At 39.6% G+C, this 24,794-nt stretch overlaps 1 protein-coding gene across 4 annotated transcripts in view; it reads right to left on the reverse strand.

The window, feature by feature from the left end:
- tgfbr3 (transforming growth factor, beta receptor III) overlaps nucleotides 1-24,794 on the reverse strand; it is a 147,374-nt gene that overhangs the window by 117,389 nt on the left and 5,191 nt on the right. For all 4 annotated transcript variants that reach the window (XR_012101003.1, XM_073062659.1, XM_073062657.1 and 1 more), the window contains exon 2: nucleotides 17,169-17,401. Coding sequence is in view for 3 of the 4 variants with exons in the window: in XM_073062659.1 (XP_072918760.1) it covers nucleotides 17,169-17,229 (61 nt within the window). In the remaining variant the exon portion in view is untranslated. The remainder of the gene's footprint in view (nucleotides 1-17,168; nucleotides 17,402-24,794) is intronic.

Below are 24,794 nucleotides of genomic sequence, written 5' to 3' on the forward strand. Positions count from 1 at the left end.
GATGGACTCGGACCCCAAGATCCCTCCGATCCTCCACACTGCCAAGAGTCTTACCATTAATACTATCTTCTGCCATCGTATTTGACCTACCAAAATGAACCACTTCACACTTATCTGGGTTGAACTCCATCTGCCACTTCTCAGCCCAGTTTTGCATCCTATCAATGTCCCTCTGTAACCTCTGACAGCCCTCCACACCCATCTCTCCACTTCCTCATACAGGTCATTTATAAAAATCACTAAGAGTAAGCGTCCAAGAACAGATCCCTGACGCACACCACTGGTCACCGACCTCCATGCAGAATATGACCCGTCTACAACCACTCTTGGGCTTCTGTGGGCAAGCCAGTTCTGGATCCACAAAGCAATGTCCCCTTGGATCCCACGCCTCCTTACTTTCTCAATAAGCCTTGCATGGGGTACCTTATCAAATACCTTGCTGAAATCCATATACACTACATCTACTGCTCTTCCTTCATCAATGTTTAGTCATATCCTCAAAAAATTCAATCAGGCTCATAAGGCACGACCCGCCCTTTGACAAAGCCATGCTGACTATTCCTAATCATATTATACCTCTCCAAATGTTCATAAATCCTGCCTCTCAGGATCTTCTCCATCAATTTACCAACCACTGAGGTAAGACTCACTGGTCTATAATTTCCTGAGCTATCTCTTCTGCCTTTGTTGAATAAAGGAACAACATCCGCAACCCTCCAATCCTCCAGAACCTCCCCCGTCCCCATTGATGATTCAATGATCATTGCCAGAGGCTCAGCAATCTCCTCCCTCTCCTCCCACAGTAGCCTGGGGTACATCTCATCCAGTCCAACTTGATGCTTTCCAAAAGCTCCAGCACATTCTCTTTCTTAATATCTACATGCCCAAGCTTTTCAGTCTGCTGCAAGTCTGCACTACAATCACCTAGATCTTTTTCCACAGTGAATACTCAAGTAAAGTATTCAATAAGTACCCCTGCTATTTCCTCCGATTCCATACACACTTTCCCTCTGTCACACTTGATAGGTCCTATTCTTTCACGTCTTATCCTCTTGCTCTTCACATACTTGTAGAACACCTTGGGGTTTTCCTTAATCCTGCCTGCCAAGGCCTTCTCATGGCCCCTTCTGGCTCTCCTAATTTCCTTTTTAAGCTCCTTCCTGTTAGGCTTATAATCTTCTAGATCTCTAACATTATCTAACTCTCTGAACCTTTTGTAAGCTTTTCTTTTCTTCTTGACTAGATTTATTACAGCCTTTGTACACCACGGTTCCTGTACCCTAACATAACTTCCCTGTCTCAATGGAACATACCTATGCAGAACTCCACACAAATATCCCGAATATTTGCCACATTTCTTCCGTACTTTTCCGAGAACATCTGTTCCCAATTTAAGCTTCCAATTTCCTGCTTGATAGCCTTACTCCAATTAAACGCTTTTCTAACTTGTCTGTTCCTATCTCTCTCCAATGCTATTGTAAAGGAGATAGAATTATGATCTCTATCTCCAAAATGTAAGATCTGACACCTAACCAGATTCATTTCTCAATACCAAATCAAGTGCAGTCTCTCCTCTTGTAGGCGTATCTACATATTGTGTCAAGAAACCTTCTTGAACACACCTAACAAACTCCACCCCATCTAAACCCCTTACTCTAGGAAGATGCCAATTGATATTTGGGAAATTAAAATCTCCCATCACGACAACTCTGTTATTATTACACATTTCCAGGATCTGTTTCCCTATCTGCTCCTTGATATCCCTGTTACTATTGGGTGGCCTATAAAAAAACACCCAGTAAAGTTATTGACCCCTTCCTGTTCCACAGAGACTCTGTAGACAATCCCTCCATGACGTCTACCTTTTCTGCAGCCATGAGACTATCTCTGATCAACAGTGCCACGCTCCCACCTCTTTTGCCTCCCTCCCTGTCCTTTCTGAGCATCTAAAACCCGGCACTTGAAGTAACCATTCCTGTCCCTGAGCCATCTAAGTCTCTGTAATGGCCACCACACCATAGCTCCAAGTACAGATCCACACTCTAAGCTCATTCGCTTTGTTCACAATACTCCTTGCATTAAAATAGATGCATCTCAAACCATCCATCTGAGCACGTCCCTTCTCTATCACCTGCCTATTCTCCCTCACACATTGTCTCCAAGCTTCCTCCATTTGTGAGCCAACCACCTCTTCCCCAGTCTCTTCAGTTCAGTTCCCACCCCCCAACAATTCTAGTTTAAACACTCCCCAGTAGCCTTAGCAAACCTCCCCGCCTGGATATTGGTTCCCCCTGGGATTCAAGTGCAACCCATCCTTTTTGTACAGGTCACCCCTGCCCCAAAAAAGGTCCCAATGATCCAGAAATCTGAATCCCTGCCCCCTGCTCCAATCCCTCATCCACCCATTTATCCTCCCCTTCATTCTATTCCTATACTCACTGTCGCGTGGCACAGGCAGTAATCTCGAGATTACTACCTTTGCGGTCCTGCTTCTCAACTTCCTTCCTAACTCCCTAAAGTCTTTTTTCAGGACCTCTTCCCTTTTCCTACCTATGTCATTGGTACCAATATGTACCATGACCTCTGGCTTCTCCTGTACACTGCAGGGTATCTTGGACATGATCTGAAACATCCCGGAACCTGGCACCTGGGAGGAAAACTACCATCTGAGCTTCTTTCCTGCATCCACAGAATCGCTTGTCTGACCCCCTAACTATAGAGTCCCCTATCACTACTGCCTTCCTCTTCCTTTCTCTATCCTTCTGAGCCACAGGGCCGGACTCTGTGCCAGAGGCACGGCCACTGTTGCTTCTCCCAGGTAGTATGTCCCCCCAACAGTGCTCAAACATGAGTACTTATTGTCAAGGGGTACAGCCACAGGGGGACTCTCTAGTACCTTACTCTTCCCCTTCCCCCTCCTGACTGTGACTCACTTGTCTGTCTCCCATGGTCCCGGTGTGACCACCTGCCCATAACTTCTTTCTATCACCTCCTTGCTCTCCCTGACCAGACGAAGGTCATCGAGCTGCATCTCTAGTTCCCTAACTCGGTCCCTTAGGAGCTGCAGCTCGACACACCAGGTGCAGATATAGCCATCCGGGAGGCTGGGAGACTCCAGGACCTCCCACATCCTGACACCGAGCACAGAAAACCAGCCTCACACACAAACTACTTCCTTTCCACAATTAACACAGGTAAACCTGTGTTAATTGAAAGGATTTGTGCGTGGAAAGTCATGTTTGACAAACCTTATTGAATTTTTTGAAGTAGTTACGAGAAATGTTGACGAGGGTAAGGCAGTGGATGTAGTCTATATGGACTTCAGCAAGGCCTTTGACAAAGTTCCACATGGAAGGTTAGTTAAGAAGGTTCAGTCGTTAGGTATTAATGCTGGAGTAATAAAATGGATTCAACAGTGGCTAGATGGGAGATGCCAGAGAGTAGTGGTGGATAATTGTTTATCGGGATGGAGGCCGGTGACTAGCGGGGTGCCTCAGGGATCTGTTTTGGGCCCAATGTTGTTTGTAATATACATAAATGATCTGGATGATGGGGTGGTAAATTGGATTAGTAAGTATGCTGATGATACTAAGGTAGGAGGTGTTGTAGATAATGAGGGGGGTTTTCAAAGCTTGCAGGGAGATTTATGCCGGTTAGAAGAATGGGCTGAACATTGGCAGATGGAGTTTAATGCTGAGAAGTGTGAGGTTCTACATTTTGGCAGGAATAATCCAAATAGAACATACAGGGTAAATGGTAGGGCATTGAGGAATGCAGTGGAACAGAGAGATCTAGGAATAACAGTGCATAGTTCCCTGAAGGTGGAGTCTTATGTAGATAGGGTGGTGAAGAAGGCTTTTGGAACACTGGCCTTTATAAATCAGAGCATTGAGTACAGAAGATGGGATGTAATGTTAAAATTGTACAAGGCATTGGTAAGGCCAAATTTGGAATATTGTGTACAGTTCTGGTCACCGAATTATAGGAAAGATATCAATAAATTAGAGAGAGTGCAGAGACGATTTACTAGGATGTTACCTGGGTTTCAGCACTTAAGTTACAGAGAAAGGTTGAACAAGTTAGGTCTCTATTCATTGGAGCGTAGAAGGTTGAGGGGGGATTTGATCGAGGTATTTAAAATGTTGAGAGGGATAGATAGAGTTGACGTGAATAGGCTGTTTCTATTGAGAGTAGGGGATATTCAAACGAGAGGACATGATTTGAGAGTTAGGGGGCAAAAGTTTAAGGGAAACACGAGGGAGTATTTCTTTACTCAGAGAGTGATAGCTGTGTGGAATGAGCTTCCTGTAGAAGTAGTAGAGGCCAGTTCAGTTGTGTCATTTAAGGTAAAACTGGATAGGTACATGGACAGGAAAGGAGTGGAGGGTTATGGGCTGAGTGCGGGTAGGTGGGACTAGGTGAGATTAAGAGTTCGGCACGGACTAGGAGGGCCAGAATGGCCTGTTTCCGTGCTGTGATTGTTATATGGTTATAAACCTACCTCACCTCGTTACCGCCTAAGCCCTTTGAGCCAAAGCCCTACCACTCTGCTATCTCTCACTCCGCTGCCAGCTTGAATGGTTCCCTACTATGTTAATTGTTTTACCTTGTTCAACCTTAATGTACTGCTGGAATGAATTGATCTGTATGAATAGTATGCAAGATGAGCGTTTCACCATACTACAGACTATGTGACAATAATAAGGGAAAATAATAATACAAAATAAAGGGAGGAAAGTTTAGGGGAAACATCAGGGGTAAGTTGTTTTTTTTTTTTTACACACACAGAGGGTTGTGAGTGCCTGGAATGACTTGCCAGGGATGGTGGTGGAGGCTAAAACATTAGAGGTATTTAAGACCCTCTTGGACAGGCACATGGATGAAAGAAAAATGGAGGGTTATGGGGTAATGTGGGTTTAGTACCTTTTTTAAGGATTATATGGGTCAGCACAACATGGAGGGCTGAAGGGCCTGTACTGTGCTGTAGTGTTCTATGTTAATAAACTAATTTACCAATTCATGTGTGCAAAGATGCTCATTAGAAATAAAAACTTGATTTTTCCTTGCATCTACAGCAATCTGAAACACTGTCTATAGTATTGACAGTCTTTTAGATTGTTTCTGTTTACGTGTCTCCAACATTTGAAAGTAATGATTATCTGAAAAACTTTAATGTGCACACCACCACAGACATTTCCTCTGTTCTCTCCACCCCTCCTCCCTTTGTAACATCCTTGTTTTCTCATCTTTCCGGTTCTGGTGATGGCTTTCTTGACATGAGAGTTTTTCTCCTCTCTGATTCTGCATGACCTGCTGAGTGCTTTCAGCATTTTCTGTTTGTTTTGGATTTCCAGAATCAGTGTTGCCTTTGATATCTACCATTAGCATGCTTCAGGGCAAAGTCCCACATTTTTACAACTCAGTGCAAAGAAATAATTCCTCCCAAGTATTTTGTTTGATCTGTTACTGGTAATTCCAAATTCATAACATGATGCTGGCCATCCCAGGGTAATGAAGGGATTGTCTTTAAAGATGCCCATAAGACAATTTTGTTCATAATCACTCAACATACCTCCATTGTGCTGTGAAATGTGAGGCATCAAAAGCACACAAGACTGATAAGAAGCAGCATCTACTAAACATGGAGACCGAGACCAAATTAGTTCTGACATAGGCAGATACTGATACATGTATGTGCATCAGACTATTGAGTTTATTATGGGTATGTAAGAGCATCCATAATCAGGTGTTCTCGATGGCCGGCACTACTCTTCCCTGCAAATTGAAACAAATGCTCTGCATCTGACTATGAAACAAAAGAAAGAACACTGAGAAAAGAGGTAGGAAGCAAGTAAATTTGCTTCATGAGGAATAAACAGTTGACATTTCAGACCTAGCCCTTCATCAGGACAATTTGTTGCTCCATTGCAAAGTCTTTTGTCTTTATAACAAAGCATCAATGTCGCTTTAAAATAAAGAGAACGAGCAGTTTTTCCACTTTAATGAATAATGTTTTCAGCTCTGAACTATTTGATAACAACCTTGGAAATGATCCAATTATTAGGCATGTGATCAGGCTCTATATTCATTTATCATGGTAGGTTTTTCAAGATAACCTTGAGCATTCCATCAAAATTTAAAGTTTGCTCACTTCTTTCTGATAACTAAATAAATCTATTGATAAATTGTTAGCTTGGGTGTATGCATAATCCTACACCAACAACTTTTGTTGGTTTAATTGAAAATCTGGGCTGAGAAATAGCAGACGGAGTTTAGCTGGAAAAGTGTGTAGTTACATTTAGTGAGGTCAAGTGCAAAAGTATACAGTATATGGCAGGACCCTTAGGGACACTGATGTTCAGAGGGATCTTAGGATGCATATCTATATATCCATGTAAGTGGCAATACAAGTGGATAGGATGATTAAAAAAAGACATGGGGAATGTTTGCCTTCATCACTCAAGTTATTGAGTATAAAAGTTGGAAAGTCATGTTGCAGTTGTATAAAAATTTGGTTAGGCCACATTTGGAGTATTATGTACAGATTGAGTTTAACACAAGACGGGAAAAGCTTAAAAGAGATTTACAAAATAATTTTTTTAATAAATCGAGTACTGGAAGTAGGTGCTGGAATACACTGCCAGAGGAGGTGGTAGAAAAGACTAGATAGAAATATATAGTAGGTATTTAGACAAACACATGAACAGACAGAAATTAAAGGAAAAAAGACCATATGTACACAAATGAGATTAGTTATATTGGCAAAATGCTCTGCACAAAGTGGACTGAAGGGACTATTCTAGCACTGTTCTTAGCTACAAAAGACAGAGCTACAACTGCACCTCCCAAAAGAGAAACTGAGTTTTCACATATTGTCCCTATATTAATTATATCCACTTTTTGTGGAGTTGATATAGTTTTTACAAGTGAACTGGTTCCATATGGTTAGTCCTTTCAGACAGTTTGCATTTAAATAGGTCTAACAAATCCATCTTGAAGAGAAACAAGCCAAGCTAACATAAAAATGAAGGGAAATAATAAAAGCATTGTTAAAGAAATTGTTTGGGATGACAGGATGAAAAGTGCCCAAGGAAAGTTGGGAGAGGCATCATATCTGGGCACTTCCTATTGACTGTGAAACAAAAGAAGGAACACTGAAAAAAGAAGTAGGAAACAAGCAAATTTGCTTCATGACATTGTTGGCAGAAGATTCAGGCTTTTTGATGTGGAAAAACTCATATGCAAAGTGAGCTCTGATACACCCTGAGAGTACAATACAGAATCAGACAGAGAAACATTAATAAATATATCAACCCAGATTTTGTAGTCGTTTGAATGAACAAGTTACAACTTTTTGTTTATTTGTTTGTTAGGTATCTAATTTCATCACAGATTTCATACATTTTTATGCCAAGTGTCTGAAGACCAAATTTGCATCACAAATCCAACAGTAACTTCTCCACTTTTACATTTTGTTGTCTATGCATGAACGCCAAAAATCTATGCTAATATTTAGTTCAGATAGCCTCAACATTATTAGTTATGGTGCAAACTTTAGACCAAAATTATGTGCAGCATGAAAATAAAACAAGTCTCAAATAAATCACAAAAATAGTGATAGCCTATAGAAGCAGAATCATCCCAAAGTAATAACGTTTTTACAGTATTTTTGATATTTACAAAATTATTCGGTAATGACAAATGTTGCACAAAGTTGTGATTGTCTATCCCATCATACAAGTTTATTGATTTAGGTGATAGTATGATCAAAGTAAATAGATGGAAGTTTTAAATAGCAAAGATTTAAAGACTGGAAGTGAACCAATTGTGGAAATTTGAGTTGGCAATTTTTTTTTCCATTTTTGAGATGTGGTCATGAACAGGATCAACGTTTATTGAGATTGTTTTTGTCCGATATAAAAAAAGGACAGAACACAATAGTCTGTAAATGTTGGAAAGCCAGAAGCAGTGGAGATCCAAGAAAAATTGCTTCGCAGTATGAATCCATGCAACAAGGCTGCAAAAATGTCAATACCCTGACCTGAAGTAAACAGAAAGTCAACAAAGTAAAATGCAGACTTCCACAGGATAAGTTTGTTAGTGACAGATGGACAGCCAAAGCAATTCCATGACAGAAATGTGTTGTAATTCATCCTGCGAGGAAATGTGATAATCAAGTTTTTAAACAGAGAGTAAAGATAGCCAAGGTTACAGATGCATAGAACTGGCTCTTGGGCATACAGGCGAAAGAGACTGGAAAGAGCCAAATGGGATGAAGAAAGAGGAATCCAACATGAAAGAACACAAGAATATAAATGAAAGCAATAGTCATTTGGCCTTTTGTGTCATTCAGTAAGTTCATAACCAATCTTTTATCTCAGCACTATTTTCTTCCTTAACCCTATATTCTTGATTTCTTTAATATTGAAATCTATCAACCTCAGTCCAAGATATGTTCAGTGACTGAAACCCTACAGCACCTCTTAGGTGGAGAATTCTGAAGTGCATAAATTTTTCTCCTCATTTCCAAATGATTGGCCAACCTCTTATTTTAATCCCTTGTTTTGACAGTGCAACCAAGGAGAATATTCTCACTGTTTTTCTCTCTCTCTCTAAACATTCTTAAACAGTTGGGCTGTGTTTTCTATTTTTCAGTTTGTGGTAACATTCTCAAATCTATTGAATTTGGATTATGGCAACCAATGCCAATTTCTGGATCCTATTACTGACTCACTCAAAATCACACCCTCCTGTCCCTCTTAACTGAGTAACTCTAAAGGCTGTGGCTGGATCCAGGCCAAGTTTCTCTTCCCTGACGTACTTCAATGTCCCAATGGTTTCCATAAACTCCCATGTTCCATCTCCCAGTTTGACTGCCCTGCCATGCCTGTTTATAAAACAAAAGCAAGATAAATGTATATAAAAAAGAAACTGGTTAGAAATCTCAGAAAATATGTAGCTTCCTACTTCACAAATGAGTTTCTGTAATGACAACCAATCAACTGATTGATAAATACATACAAGCCAAGCATTTGGAGTACACACCACAAGTGAACAGCGTACTGATGATGAACCTCTATGGTGACAAAACATTGGCAAATGGATTGCCAAGATTGGAGAACAACTCAACCCAACTAGCTGCTGATTAGGACATGGTTGGAACATCATTTGCAATTCTAAGCACCCAAACATATGGCTATTAAGCTACAGTAATGGAATATAATAATTAGCATATCATAAATAAATTAAAGGTATGAAGAAAGGTTTAAAATTCACAGGTGCCTGTTAGGAAATTTCACTGGGGAAAAATGAGCAAATCTATAAATAAGATTATGGAAGAGCTTGAGAGTGCAAATGGTTAAAACATGTTTCTACTGGTTGAAAACTCCTAAAAAAGCACACTGATCTAGGATTACCATGAAGAGAAGAAAGAAGAGATATCATAAACAGTGTTTGCAATCAGTGGCTGTTGGAACATGAAAAGCTTTCCACAGGTAATTACTGAAGCATATCTACATCATTTATAAGTAATTGGATAAGGAGCCAGAGTTAGTGCTTCTTTCTGCACTGTAATTTTTAACCTATCAAAGGAGTGATTAAAAGGCAAGAACAAGCTCTTCTGTACTGGTTATTTAGAAGTGAAAAACATTTTAATAAGGCTAACAGTATTGCAACACCATGATACAAGCTGCATGAAAAACAATACACAGAACAATGCACATTCAAATTGACAAATAAACCAGGATATTTTGAGTGAACAGCCCACCAAGGAACACTGCTTTTTCAGTTGTCACATGTAAAAAGTTTGTTCTAAGTGGTTGCCGGGTAACAGATTTGGAAGTTAAACAAGATAGGAGCCTGTGGTGCTACAGCAAAAATTTACTAGCACAGATAAAAAATTAGCTTAATGACAGAAGGCAAAATATGGGAATAAATGGGACCTTTTCTGGTTGGCTGCGGTGACTAGTGTGTTCTGCAGTGGTCAGTGGTGGGTGCACTACTCTTCATGTTATATGATAATGATCTGGATGACCAAATTAATGGTTTAATGGCCATGTTTGCTGATGATACAAAGATAGGCTGAAAGACAGGTAGCAGAGAGTCTACTGAAGGATGGACAGATTCGGAGAACGGGCAAAGAAATGGCAAATGGAATAGAGTGCAGGCAAGTGTACGGTCACAACAGTGCGCAAATTCAGAAATTGGAAGTGCAAAGGAATGTTGAAGTTCTAATGCAGGATTCCCTAAAGGTTAACTTGCAGGGTGAGTCAGTGGTAAGGAAGGCAACTACAAATGGTAACATTAATTTTGAGATAACTAGAATACAAAGGCAAGGATGTAATGCTGAGGCTTTCTAAGGCATTGGTCAAACCACATTTGGAGTATTGTGAGCCACTCTGGGCCCCATATCTGAGGAAGGATGTGATGGCATTGGAGGGGGTTCAGAGGAGGTTCAGAAGAATGATCCTAGGAATGAAAGGGTTAACATGTGAGGAGTGTTTGTTGGCTCTGAGCCTCTATTTGCTAGACTTTGGAAGAATGAGCGGGGGATCTCATTGAAACCTACTGAATATTGAAAAGGCCTGGAGTGCACGTGGAGGATGTTTCCAATAGTGGGAGAGTCCAGGACCAGAGGACACAGAGTCAGAATAGAAGGAGGTTCCTTTACAACAGAGATGAGGAGGAATTTTTTTTTTAGCCAGAAGGTGATGAATCTGTGGAATTGAATGACACAGAGGCCAAGTAATTTGGTATATTTAAAGTGGAGGTTGATAAGTTCTTGATTAGTAAGGGTGGCAAAAGTTACAGGGAGAATGGGGTTGAGAGGGAAAATAAGTCACCCATGAGTGAATGGCAGAGGAGATTCAATGGGCCAAATGACCTAATCCCACACCTATGTCTTATGGTCTCATGGCAACAGTAACTTGGATGAGATACTTAGTTGGAACACACCTCAGATTATGTTTAATTCTGTTCATAACCAACAACTTAAATTTTCCTACAAGGGTCATATGAGAACAAGGTATATGCAGAATCCTCTCTAAATGCTAGCCATTCAAGTCCAAAGATGCTCTGGTCTATTTCAGTACTCTCAGTGCTCAGTAAGTTGATTCAAATAACAACCTGACAGAGAAGATCAAAGCTGGGTAAACAAATTCTAAAGAGAGCAAAAATAACAGCTAAATATGCAATAAATTCATCACAGAAAGCTGTTCATCCTTCAACATCCTTCTTTACTAACAACCTTTAAGGAAGGAAATGTGCCATGAATATCTGGCCTTGCCTAAATACAACTACAGATTCTCAGGAACGTGCCTGCTGTTCAACTGCCATTAAACCGAGCACCAGATTCAGCCATAGCAAAGGCACACCATGTCCAATCAACACTGTAACATCCTCAACTACATCTGGGGAGCTATGCCAAAATTGTAAGTGCTGTTCTGCTGATTCCAGTCAATAGCATTGGGCCATCATGATCACAGAAACAAATTTCAGTCAACATTTCATCACTGGGATTCTCAGGTTCCATTGGCTTTTTGTGCAGGATGAAGATGGTGACACAATAGTACATATATCCCTGGGGAGTCATTAATATTGACCCAGCTCTCTACATTGTCACAAGAATAATGTTAAATTGCCATGTTTGCCTCACAAAGTGGAGGCATTTGTGAATGACACTACACCTAATCCCACTCTGTAACGTCTAACAGAAATTAAGCAAACAGTAAGAAGTAGAACAAAGAAGAAAAAAAATCTTTCTAATGAAAGTTAGCAATCCCATTCAAGTGAACAGGTCTGTGCTACATATGTCATCAACCCTGGCACATGCCTAGAATCAGCACAGAGCCCAATGATTATTGGGCTGAAGGGAAGGGAGATCCCAATGAAGGGAGATTATCTGACCTTCAGGTCTTCAGTTCCCAATTGCAAAAGGCCTGACCTGCACACTGCAATTAACCAACAGTTAACAAAATAATATATTACTATAGAGAACATCAGAAAGTGCCATGGATACCCATGCTATATTACAAAACACAAATGGAATTTCATTTTTACAGTTCTTAGACTCTCCTGGATCTCATGCTAGTTGACATATTCAATGGCTCCATCAACAATGCAAATTGTTTTGAAAGCCACCAGAGTCACAACATCTCCAACAATGGTTTTTTAAAAAATCATTTAGAGTATCATATCTGAAATTACCATACAATTCTTTCCTATACCTCAGTTACCTGACCCCTCTGAGATATATTATTGTCAAAGGCAGTAAGATTCAGCAAACCTCTCCAAAATCTTCTTTCACCTTCTCTGCTCCAGTTGTGGCCTTGCTAATATTCATAAACTTATTCCATGAACTTACTTCCTTTTAACCTATGCCTTGGCTAATGATGGCAAACATCCCATATGTTTTCTTATCTCACTACAACTACTTATAATACTTGAAGTATTTTAAAAGGGAGGATAAGGCAGCTGTGGCTAACAAGGGAAGTCAAAGTCAGCATAACAGCAAAAGAGAGGGCATATAGTACAGCAAAAATCAGTGGGAAGTTAGCAGATCAGAAAGCTTTTAAAAACCAATAGAAGGTAATGAATAGAGCTATAAGAAGAGAAAAGATGAATTATGAAAGTAAGAGAGCCAACAAAACAGGACAACAAAAGTAGTGTATATGGATTTCAGCAAGGCATTTGATAAGGTACCCTCTGCAAGGGTTATTGAGAAAATAAGGAGGCATGGGATCCATGGGGACCTTGCTATGTGGATCCAGAATTGGCTTGCCCACAGAAGGCAAAGAATAGTTGTAGACCGGTCATATTCTGCATGGAGGACGGTGACCAGTGCTGTGCCTCAGGGATCTGTTCTGGGACCCCATCTCTTCATGATTTTTATAAATGATCAGGATGAGGAAGTGGAGGGATGGTTTAGTAAATTTGCTGATGACACAAAGGTTGAGGATGTTGTGGATAGTGTGGAGGGCTGTCAGAGGTTATAGCGGGACATCGATAGGATGCAAAACTGGGCTGCGAAGTGGCAGATAGAGTTCAGCCCAGATAAGTGTGAGGTGGTTCATTTTGGTCGGTCAAATATGATGGCAGAATATAGTCTTAATAGTAAGACTTTTGGCAGTGTGGAGGATCAAAGGGACCTTGGGGTCCGAGTCCATGGGACACTCAAAGCTGCTGCGCAGGTTGATTCTGTGGTTAAGAAGACATGCGGTGTATTGGCCTTCATCAACCATGGGATTGAGTTCAAGAGCTGAGAGGTAATGTTATAGCTATACTGGACCCTGGTCAGACCCCATTTGATGTACTGTGCTCAGTTCTGGTCACCTCACTATAGGAAGAATGTGGAAACTATAGAAAGGGTGCAGAGGAGATTTACAAGGATGTTGCCTGGATTGGGGAGCATGCCTTACAAGAATAGGTTGAGTGAACCTTTTCTCCTTGGAGCGACAGAGGATGAGAGGTAACCTGATAGAGGTGTATAAGATGATGAGAGGCATTGATCATGTGGATATTCAGGGGCTTTTTCCCAGGGCTGAAATGGCGAACACGAGAGGGCACAGTTTTAAGGTGCTTGGAAGTAGGTACAGGGGGCAGATCAGGGTAAGTTGTTTTTTTTTTTACACAGAGAATGGTGAGTGCGTGGAATGGGCTACTGGCGACTGTGGTGAAGGCAGAAACAATAGGATCTTTTGAGAGACTCCTGGATAGGTACATGGAGCTTAGAAAAATAGAGGGCTATGGGTAACCCTAGGTAATTTCTAAAGTAAGTACATGTTTGGCATAGCATTGTGGGCTGAAGGGCCTGTATAGTGCTATAGGTTTTCTATGTTTCTAAAAGATTTTTTCCCAGATATATAAAGAGTAAAAGAGAGGCGAGAGTGGATATCAGACTACTGGAAAATGATCCTGGAGAAGTAGTAATTGGGGGCAAAGAAATGGCAGATAAGAGAGATATATTTTGTATTAGTCTTCACCGTGGAAGAAACTTGTGTTATGCCAGAAATTCAAGAGTTTCAGATGCAGAAGGGAGTGTATTTACTCTTGTTAATATGGTGCTTGGGAAGCTGAAAGGTCTGAAGATAGACAAGTCATTTGGACAAGATGGAAATGTCCAAAGTCCCTCTGTTCCTTGGGACTTTGTAGTGTCCTATGATTCACTGTGTGTATCTGACTTCTTAATTCACTCAATATGCATCACTTTTTCAGGGTTAAATTTCATCTCCTATTGCTCTGTCTATTTTACAAACTCATTAATTTTCTGTAACTAAAATCTACCCACCCTCACTTTCAACACCATCGTGAAATTTTGTGTCATCCGCCAACTTACCAATTACATCACCTACATTCACATCCTGTTCAAATCTAGAATAACCAGGCTTTAATTTCATTCTCCGCTCTACAAGAAGCTCTGCCACCTCGACAGAAATTTCATCCATCCCGGGTTGCTTGGGCTGAGACCGTGTTCCTTATCACTGAAGTCACATCCCACCTTGACGTGAGTTTCGGAAAGAGAAAGGAGCAGAACCTGCCCATTCAGCCCCTCAAGTCTGCTCGAATATTCCATCAAGGCTGATTACTTCCCTGCTCAACCCTATTCCCTTGCCTTCTCCCCATAAGCTTTGATGCCCTTACTAATCAAGAACCCATTAAAATCCACTTTAAATATACCCAAAATTTGACCTGCACAGGCCTCTGTGGCAATAAATTCCACTAATTTTCCAACTTTTGACCAAAGAAATTCCTCCTCAGCTCTGTTCTAAAGGGATGTCCTTGTGTTCTGAAGCTGTGCCCTCAGGTCCTAGACGGATCCACTACTGGAAATATCCTCGGCATGTCTACTCTATTTAGGCCTCCTAATTTTTGATTGGTTTCAATGAAATGCCCCTTATTCTTCTAAAGTCCAGTCAGTAAAGGCCTTGAAACATCAATAAATAGATACAGAATTACAGTTTTTTGGTACTCATTTGCCACCTCGACAGTATCTTAAACTTCTACTGTTAAAATCCTTTAGTCACTTCAAGAGAATTTCAATCCCCTTTTTACTGACTTCCTTATAAATGATCTAACTTATTTTCAATGCAACCACATGTCCTTATTATCACACTAAGTCAAAGTCCACCATCAAAAGGTGAAAGTACATTGACCTATAATTTTCCCAATTCAAGCTTAAACTTGTGGTTTGGATATTTAAACTTTTTTTTAAAGTAAAGGTTACTGCTCTGGTATGATTTTTTTATGAATTCAACATCAGACCACGCAAATAGAAATCTTGTTCCACCACAAATCATGCTGGGGAAAAAAAGTTTAGTTAACCACACAGATAGCACAATGAGCAAAAGAAATATCAGCAAACCATATCAATGTGCTTCAAGCTACACTGTAGGTCATCAGAACTCAAATCCAAGCCTTTGCTAGCATATGCTTGATTATCTTGGCACCACTGCCAGAACAGTACCAAAACGCCTTGTGCCTAGAACGGAAAGAAGTGGGTAGGAGGAATTATTAAAATAAATAAAAGTCAGCACTTAAGCAAGCTCTATTAACTTGCTATACAAAACGAATGCCTCAATTCATACACAAAAATAACCAAATCCAGTGAGGATCTAAGTAAGGCAGCCATCCATAATAAAATTATGGAACTATGTACTGGATAGCTTTGGCAATTAGGAAAAATTGAAGTCACAAACAAGAGGTTATGGTGAGAAAACTGTTGGGTGAGATCACAAAAGTTTCCAGTGAATATAAGTAACACACAAAATCTGGAGGAACTCAGCAAGTCAGATAGCATCTACAGAGGGAAACAAACAGTCGATGTTTCGGGCCAAGATCATTCATCAGCCCAAAGCATCAAGTGGTTTATTCCCTTCCATAGATGCTGCCAGACTTGCTGAATTCCTCCAGCACTTTTTGTGTGATGCTCCAGATTTTCAGCACCCATTTGATCTCTTATGTTTATGGTGTGCCAGTAAACAATAATACCTTTTTTTTGGTAAAGTAAAATAAAAAATACCAGCTACCGGTTGTAGATGTCCTTCTGTAATTTGGATTTCAAGCTTTTAAAAATGTTAACAAAACCCAAGATTTTTTTTAATCAAATGGCAAAATCCAATTTTCAGAAACATGTGCTTCTAAACACACTTATCCATTTCACACCTTTAACAGTTCAATACTTTTTTTTTAAATCCACCTTGGTTCTTTATTCTTTTCCCATCAAGTTCCTTTCTATTCCTTCGATTACTTAGTCAATTTTATTCAGCAACAACCATAAAAAAAAGTGTGCCCTTTTCCCCCGAGATACATTCATTTTTATTCTTCACTCTTTAGCCATTCCCTTTTTATTAGCTTAGTACTCCCCCCTCCATTTTAATCCACCACGAATAAACTACTAAATGAACATTTGAATCTTGAAGCCACACCTGGATCTTTTGGTCTAATAATATACAAAGGCGGGTTTAGAACTGTGCTTAGCCAAGTGAATTAAATCAGTTTAAAGATACAAGCGATAAATATTTAAAGAAGAAGATACAAAACTATGGAAAGATTGCAATAGTAGGAATTATGACCTCTTTTATAAACATCCTAACATACACACCAAAGGCTAAATTACCTCCTTCTGAGCTGGAAGTGTACATGCTTCTATTGGCAAAGAGTTACTTGTGGCAGGAAGCTTGGATTTTAAAGCCAGTATTTTGATAAAGAAGGACAAGTAAAAATAGGATTCTGCAGGCTACAGAAAAAGAATATTCAGTCCACTATGTACACACTGAATATCAGCATCTTTCAGCACTTGCACCTTAGCTTTCTACACTCAGTCTATTCACGTGCTCACCTAAACATTTAGATGTTCTTAGCAAACGTGCTTCCACAGCCTCTTAGCCAGTGTACACCAGGTACTCACCACACTCAAAGTCCCTCCCAGATGCCCTCTAAAACTCTTAACCCAAATCTATGTCATCTAGTTTTATTCATCACTGATTAGGAGAAAGGTTTCCTGCAGTCTATCGTGTCTAAACTCTTCATAATGTTATACATCTCAATCATGTCCAAAATAGCTTTTCCAATCTTTCCTCATAACTGAAACATTCTATGTCAGTCTGCAATCAGCCATGAACAGCATAAATAAAGACTTGCTTGGGATTTGAACCTTATTCAAAGGAACTCACCTGTAGACCCACCATGTATCAGCAAAAAGAGTAGTATTGCTTGAATTCCATTTGACGTCATGTTTAAGATACAATGCTGTGTAATTAGCTTTGCTTTCCAGTGGAGAAAGTCTATCTTTTAATGTGGCCAAAATTGCCTCCTGTACTGGGCAAGATTTACACCACTGTAGCTTTTCTTCTTAGCAAAATAAAATGGAATGTAAATTCTGATCTTCCTTTTCTCCTTTGGAAGCCTAAGGGAAAAATATACAAAATGAAAAGGTAAGTAAATAGATGACGATTCAATTTTAAGTGCATTACTATTTATTTTGACTAGGGATCACACACCAGTCCTCATAGGGGGATCAGGAGTGGAAAGTGTGAGCAATTTGGAGTTCCTGGGTGTCAATGTCTCTGAGAATCTATCCTGGGCCCAACATAGCGATGCAGCTGCAAAGGAGGCACAGCAGTAGTTTTTCTTCATTAGGAGTTTGAGGAGATTTGGTAAGTCAACAAAGGCCCTTGCAAATTTCTAAAGATGTGCCATGGAGAGAGAGCATTCTAACTGGTAGCATCACCAACCAGTACGGTGGGGGGGGGGGGGGGGGGGGGCGCTATTACGCAGGATCAAAGTAAGCTGCAGAGAGTTGTAAACTTAGATCCATCGTGGGCACTAGCCTCCATAGTATCCAGGACATCTTCAAGGAGAAATACCTCAAAAAGGCAGCATCCATCATTAAGGATCCCCATCACCCAGGACATGCCCTCTTCTCATCGCTACCATCAGGAAGGAGGTAGAGGAGCATGAAGGTACACACTCACTGATTTAGGAACAGCTTCTTTCCCTCTGCCATCTACACACACTTACTGTAATTCAGTTTTTTCCTTATCGCTATGTACTGCACTGTACAACAATTTCACGACATATGCCTCAGATATTAAATCTGATTCTGATTTTTCTGAATAGAATTTGAGTCTTACACTCATTGACAGACTGTCACATTTGAGAACAAAGTGGAACAGCCCAATGCATTGTAAAATACATGTTTTAATTTCTCACCCACCCCAAATATTTGGGGCATAAATAATATTCTGCAAATAAATTTAAGTCAAAATCATAAGAATGTAAATATTCAGTCTTTATCTAAATACAGTATATCCCATTTGATTCAGAAGCCTTCAGAATGGCTTAAATTGCGGGTATGATTTGTGAAACAATGTACCCTCAAGCAGTAATGGATTTGTTTTGCAAGAACTACCCAAAATCATCCAAAGCCAAAGAATAGTAAAGTTTCATTTGTTCACATTCAAAAAGCTACAGTCGAAATTTCAGGTTTTGCATGAACTGACAGCAATTTTCCAATGCAAGATTAGCTTAATTTCTTTAAGAAAACAACATATTACTTCGTGAATTACGAAGCAGGGAAGGTAATGTGATCCCTCAATAGATTCAGGCTAACAATCCTGTGGCCTCACACTGAACGACAGCACACAATTATGACTAAAAGAGCGCTGAAATGGGAGCATAATCCCATCCGCAACCAACAACAGACCACAAACACACTAATAAGTTCTCTGATTTTGTTGAATTAGCAGAAGTATTGAAACACAAATAAACTTTCAACAGGCAGAAATATTCTCCTTTACACCACATTTTGTGACCATGACCTCACTCAAAAGATGCCAGGAAGTAAAGGGACAAGAGGACAGGTGTCGCACCTACAGCCACTGGCACTGGAAGGTACTGTTGGAAGGAAAGCAAGTGCTCATGGAGATGGAAGAATGAATCAGTGAGTCAAAGAGAATAGCTCCTTCATAAAGCTGAAGGTCAATATGGTCCAGGTACAGGTCAATGGGACTGGGCAGATTAATGCTTCAGCACAGACTAGATGGGCTGAAGGGCCTATTTCTGTGCTGTAATATCCTATGACTCTATGAAACAGGAGACATGTATGGTGTTGGCATTCTTTCACATCTCCAAGGGCCCAAACATTCCTTCTAGGTGAAGCAGCAATCCATTTGCACTTCAAATTTAGCTTAATGCATTCGGTGCTCCCAAATGGATGAAGGGTTAGACCTGTCACTTCAACTCTCCATCTCACTACATCTGGGGCCTCTGGCATTGTTTCAATAAACCCCAATATAAACAAGGATGGGCATCTACACTCAGAACACATCTCAAACACCATTTATAAATTCCGCTGTTGTTGCCAAAATCTCAGATGGCAACGAGAAGGCATATACAGAAGTGAACAGTTTGATTGGTTGAATGGTATTGCAACAACAATCTTGCACTCAGTGTAAGCAAGTCCAAGGAACTGTCAAGGACTTCGGGAAGGGGAATAAAAATCAGAAGAACACATGCCAATCCTCACTGAGGGGGTCAATTGCGTAAAAAGCTGAGCAGCTTGAAGTTCTTGGGCATCACATTTTAGAGGGCATATCCTGGGTCCGACAGACTGATACAATCATGAAGAAAGCATGCCAGCAGCTCACTTCATTAGATATTTGAGGAGATTCGGTAAATAACCAAAGACCCTTACCGATTTTTATAGATGTACAGTGGACAGCATTCTCACTGATATGGAAGTTCCAATGCACAGAATCAAAAAAAAGATGCAGAGGGTTGTAAACACTACCAGCTCCATAATGGGCACAACCCTATGACCTTCCCCACCACTGGGAACACTTTCAACGGGTGGTGCCTCAAGAGGCAGCATCTGTGACTACGGACCCTGTCCAGCCACGACTGGCCCTCTTCTCATTACAATCATCTGGGGGGTGGAGGAGCCTGAATACTCACACAGTAATTTAGGAATACTGTATCTTCTTCCCCTCTGCTATCAGGTTTCTAAACAGGCCATGAACCCATGAAAACTACCTTGTTATTCCATTCTTTTTGCACTACTTACATTGTAATGTATAATTATAAATCTTTCTACTACCAGCTACAGCAAAACAATTTCAAAAAATAAGTCAGTGATAACAAACATGATCCTCAACTGCCATTTGGTTGTATATAGATAAAATGGGAAATATGCTACTGAGTTATATTCAGTAAATGAAACTCTGTGTAATACTTGTCGGCCTCTTCACTTGCTTTCGAAACAGTCTTTGGTACGTGGTGACATCTGGTAACCACAAAGTTGTATTTTTGATTGATCGATTCATCTACACCAGCTAATGGGTCAGGTTAACATTTGGATCAAAGAGCAAACACCATGTAACATTTGAACTGTTACATACCTTTCAATCACACTGTCAACTAAAACTGTTTACTACTCAAGACCAATTTCAAAAATCTCCTTCCTGTGTGCATCTTGAACTTGATAAGTTGTTAGTTACAGGAATTGGAAGTTTTTTTTTAATTAAAAAAACAGATGAGAAATAAACAAAAGCTGTGTAAAATGTTATTTTCTCCAAATCTGACATGAATCCACAGCTGCCACAGATCTAATCTAAAACATATGTCCAAAAGAACAAACATGGGTCAGGACCCCTGTTGTCCTATCACATGACGATTAAATCTGTGAATAGCAATCTCTTAAAATAGAAGAGATTCAGTGAACAAAATTTTCTGAATATCTTTTTGTACTCACTTTCTATATGTGAATTTATTAAAGTTTAAAGCTATTCATTGTTCAAGCAACTTGAAAAATAAATTGTGCATTTACCACAAAAAATATTTAAAGTTACAATTTAAACAGGACAACAAGAGTGAATTCAAAGGGAACTTTTTAGGTTGAATACAACTTGCTGGTGTGGTAACTGCAAATTCTCACAATAGTTCATGCATATTACAGCTTTAGTTAACATTTTCAAAAAAAAAACTTACCAGCAGATGGCACCCATAGTATTACACTGGGCCTTTGTATTTAAGACAAATTTAATAGATGTTGTTGATATGGGAAGACTAGCAGGAAAAGTTAGCAACAATGGCATGACATGCCAGAGCTAGAGTGTGTAATTTAAATCTGCATCATGATTTTATCAATATAGTAAACCAAAAAACTTTGCTGAATGCTTCTGTTGAAATTGCACCCTTTTATGAACCTCATCACACAGAGCCAAGCAAGTGGTATCCAATGTACATTCCAGTGAACAGCTGGCTGAAAATTGGCAAACATAAGATATACAATACTGACACATTCCTTATTTTCACATATTCATTACCTAAAGTCCGAACTCGCCTTGTCTTCTTTTAAAATACATCCACAGTACAGTTTTCTACAGCACTGTAAATTGAGGTTGATTGAAAGATCTAACAAGATTTGCAGGTCATTTATTACACAATACAATTCTACACTGATGCAAAGCAAGTTTAGGTGCACAATAGAATAGCTGGCTCCCAGTGAGAATGGAAACTTTCCCAGCTTGCAATAAGAAATAACTGAATTCCCTGGGCAGTTTTTCCATCAAACCAAGTGTATTTCTTTGACACTGACCTCAGTACTAATCCACACTGTTGTGAAGAAGGGCAATGATTGTTCCTCTAGCTGCACCTCACAATTCAAAGTTATCAGTCCAAGTGGATGCAGTATAACTGCAATCCATAACCAATTTGATTTGTTTTACCACATGAAGCAGTTCCAATATGCCTTTGGCATTTGAAGTGTTACTTTCAATACTGCAAAGCATTAACATAACAAATATCCATAGCCATTTTGATCCATTATAAGAGGTAGTTTTGTTCCCTAGTGCTGCACATACTGTGAAGTGTAAACCTTTACCTTATCACTCTCCTTTCAAGACAGCAGCTATATTTCATTAGATAGATAGATAGATAGATAGATAGATACTTTATTCATCCCCATGGGGAAATTCAACTTTTTTTCCAATGTCCCATACACTTGTTGTAGCAAAAACTCATTACATACAATACTTAACTCAGTAATAATATGATATGCATCTAAATCACTAACTCAAAAAGCATTAATAATAGCTTTAAAAAAAAGTTCTTAAGTCCTGGCAGTTGAATTGTAAAGCCTAATGGCATTGGGGAGTATTGACCTCTTCATCCTGTCTGAGGAGCATTGCATCGACAGTAACCTGTCGCTGAAACTGCTTCTCTGTCTCTGGATGGTGCTATGTAGAGGATGTTCAGGGTTTTCCATAATTGACCGTAGCCTACTCAGCGCCCTTCGCTCAGCTACCGATGTTAAACTCTCCAGTACTTTGCCCACGACAGAGCCCGCCTTCCTTATCAGCTTATTAAGACGTGAGGCGTCCTTCTTCTTAATGCTTCCTTCCCAACACGCCACCACAAAGAAGAGGGCGCTCTCAACAACTGACCTATAGAACATCTTCAGCATCTCACTGCAGACATTGAATGACGCCAACCTTCTAAGGAAGTACAGTCGACTCTGTGCCTTCCTGCACAAGGCATCTGTGTTGGCAGTCCAGTCTAGCTTCTCGTCCAACTGTACTCCCATTAGGAGTTTGAGGAGATTTGGTATGTCACCAAAAATCACAGATTTCTACAGATGTACCACAGACAGCATTTTAACTGGCTGCATCACCGTCTGGTATGGGGGGGGGGGGGGCTACTGTACAGGATTGAAGTAAACTGCAAAGAGTTGTAAAATTAGTCAGCTCCATCATAGGCATTAGCCTCCGTAGTAACCAGGATATCTTCAAGGAGCGGTACCTCAAACAGGCGGCGCCCACCATTATGGACCCCCACCATCCAGGTCATGCCTTGTTCTCATTGCCACCATCAGGGAAGAGGTACAGAAGTGTGAAGGCACACACTCAACAATTCAGAAACAGCTTATTCCCCTCTGCCAAACGATTTCTGAATGGGCATCAAACCCATGAGCATGACCTCACTCCTTTTTTAAAATCTCTATTTTTTGCAGTACTTATTTGACTTAACTATTTAAAAAAAATATATATATTTACTGTAATTCAGTATTTTCTCTCTATTATCGTGTGTACAGTGTACTGCTGGCACAAAGTTAACAAATTTCATGACATATGCCAGTGATATTAAACCTGATTCTAAAATTTTGTTACACATTTGGATCCAATTAAACCTAACATTTTTCAATGGACTCTTACAATCTTGCTCTTCACAGCAGTGTCTCCGATACAATAATTTAATGGTCTTTGGACATAAAGTAGTTTAGATTTTAAAAATCTGCCTTACAAGAAACCATTAAATGAATAACAGAAATACAGGGAAATGGCATCAAATCGGCACTTTGTCACAACTCAAAACCACATGGATTAGAGTACTGTATTCTGATTTCTCTGTGTTTTGACGTCAACTCTTTGTACAATTACAACTTGTCTATGTTTCGAGCTGAGATCCTTCATCAGGACTTGAAGGGTCTCAGCCGATATGCAAGCTCTTTATTGCTCTCCGCAGATGCTGCCTGACCTGCTGAGTTCCTCCAGCACTGTGTGTGTTACTCCGAATTTCCAACATCTGCTGAATTTCTTGTGCTTACAACTTGTCCAAGCAAGCTTTCTTAATATCTTCTGAATGCTGACTTTTTTTATTTAAAAAAAAATCACAGCACATCACTTTTTAAAAAATATTTCAAAGATTATAAATATCACCAAGCAAATTCTTGTATCTACAAGATAGGAAACTATTTTTCTAAAGTTTTTCATTTACAGTACAGCAATCCCACCCAATTTAGAAACATGTATATTAAATTCTTTGTTTAATATAGGGAGCAGACTTTATTTCCATGCTCTTGCCAATATCTTTCCCTCAACTAGATATATTTAAAACATTCAAACTGCCTTCCTTGCTGTTCTCCCACATAAATGGCCTGGAAAAGCTTTGGGGCATCTTGAGATATTGAATAAAAACAGTAATTTCTTTCAGACTCTGCAGTACACTGCAACTTCAACCTTCACATATTTTTTTGACGTCAAAGAGATAAAGAAAACAAAATAATTGGAAGTCTGTATCTACTTATGGCCCAAGGTACGCTTTCTGCAATCATTGCTGTCTATCTGGCCAGGATGAGCTAATACTTAGGGCTATTTGAACAATAAGTGAAGAGTCATTTTCAAGGACTCCTCATCTCATGTTCTCAATATTATTGCTTATTTATATTATTATTATTTATTTTATTGTTTCTTTTTGTATTTTCACAGTTTGTTGTCTTTTGCACACTGGTTTTCCACCCTGTTAATGTAGTCTTTCATTCATTCTATTATGGTTATTGGAATTATTGAGTACGCCCGCAAGAAAATTATAACATATATGTACCGTGATACTATATTTACTTTGAACTTTGAAATTTGGAGACTCAAGCTACAATTTAAGTAAAAAGAAATCGATCTTTCCTCCCAGTATAACATCCCTGTCAATCAATACAAATTAATACCAACTCTAATTGATGATTTTAATTCTAAGAGCCATCTAACATCGATAAAGCTCAAAACGAACACCGCAGCTTGAGCATGGGATCGCAGGAGTTGGTGCCATCAATTCAGATTTATACGAATTCAAAGGATTCACCCATTAATGTCGGGATCCCCAGGCTGATTTATAACATTAGTTTCTTTTTCAGGAGATATGCAATATTAACATTTCTCCAAAAAAAATCAATTGAACCTGCTTATCCTATCAACTGTTTAAAGGTAAAAAAAAATTACTTTTCCATATGGCAACAGATTTTACTTGGA

The sequence above is a fragment of the Hemitrygon akajei genome, chromosome 12 (assembly GCF_048418815.1).
Source record: "Hemitrygon akajei chromosome 12, sHemAka1.3, whole genome shotgun sequence".
Classification (NCBI taxonomy): domain Eukaryota; kingdom Metazoa; phylum Chordata; class Chondrichthyes; order Myliobatiformes; family Dasyatidae; genus Hemitrygon; species Hemitrygon akajei.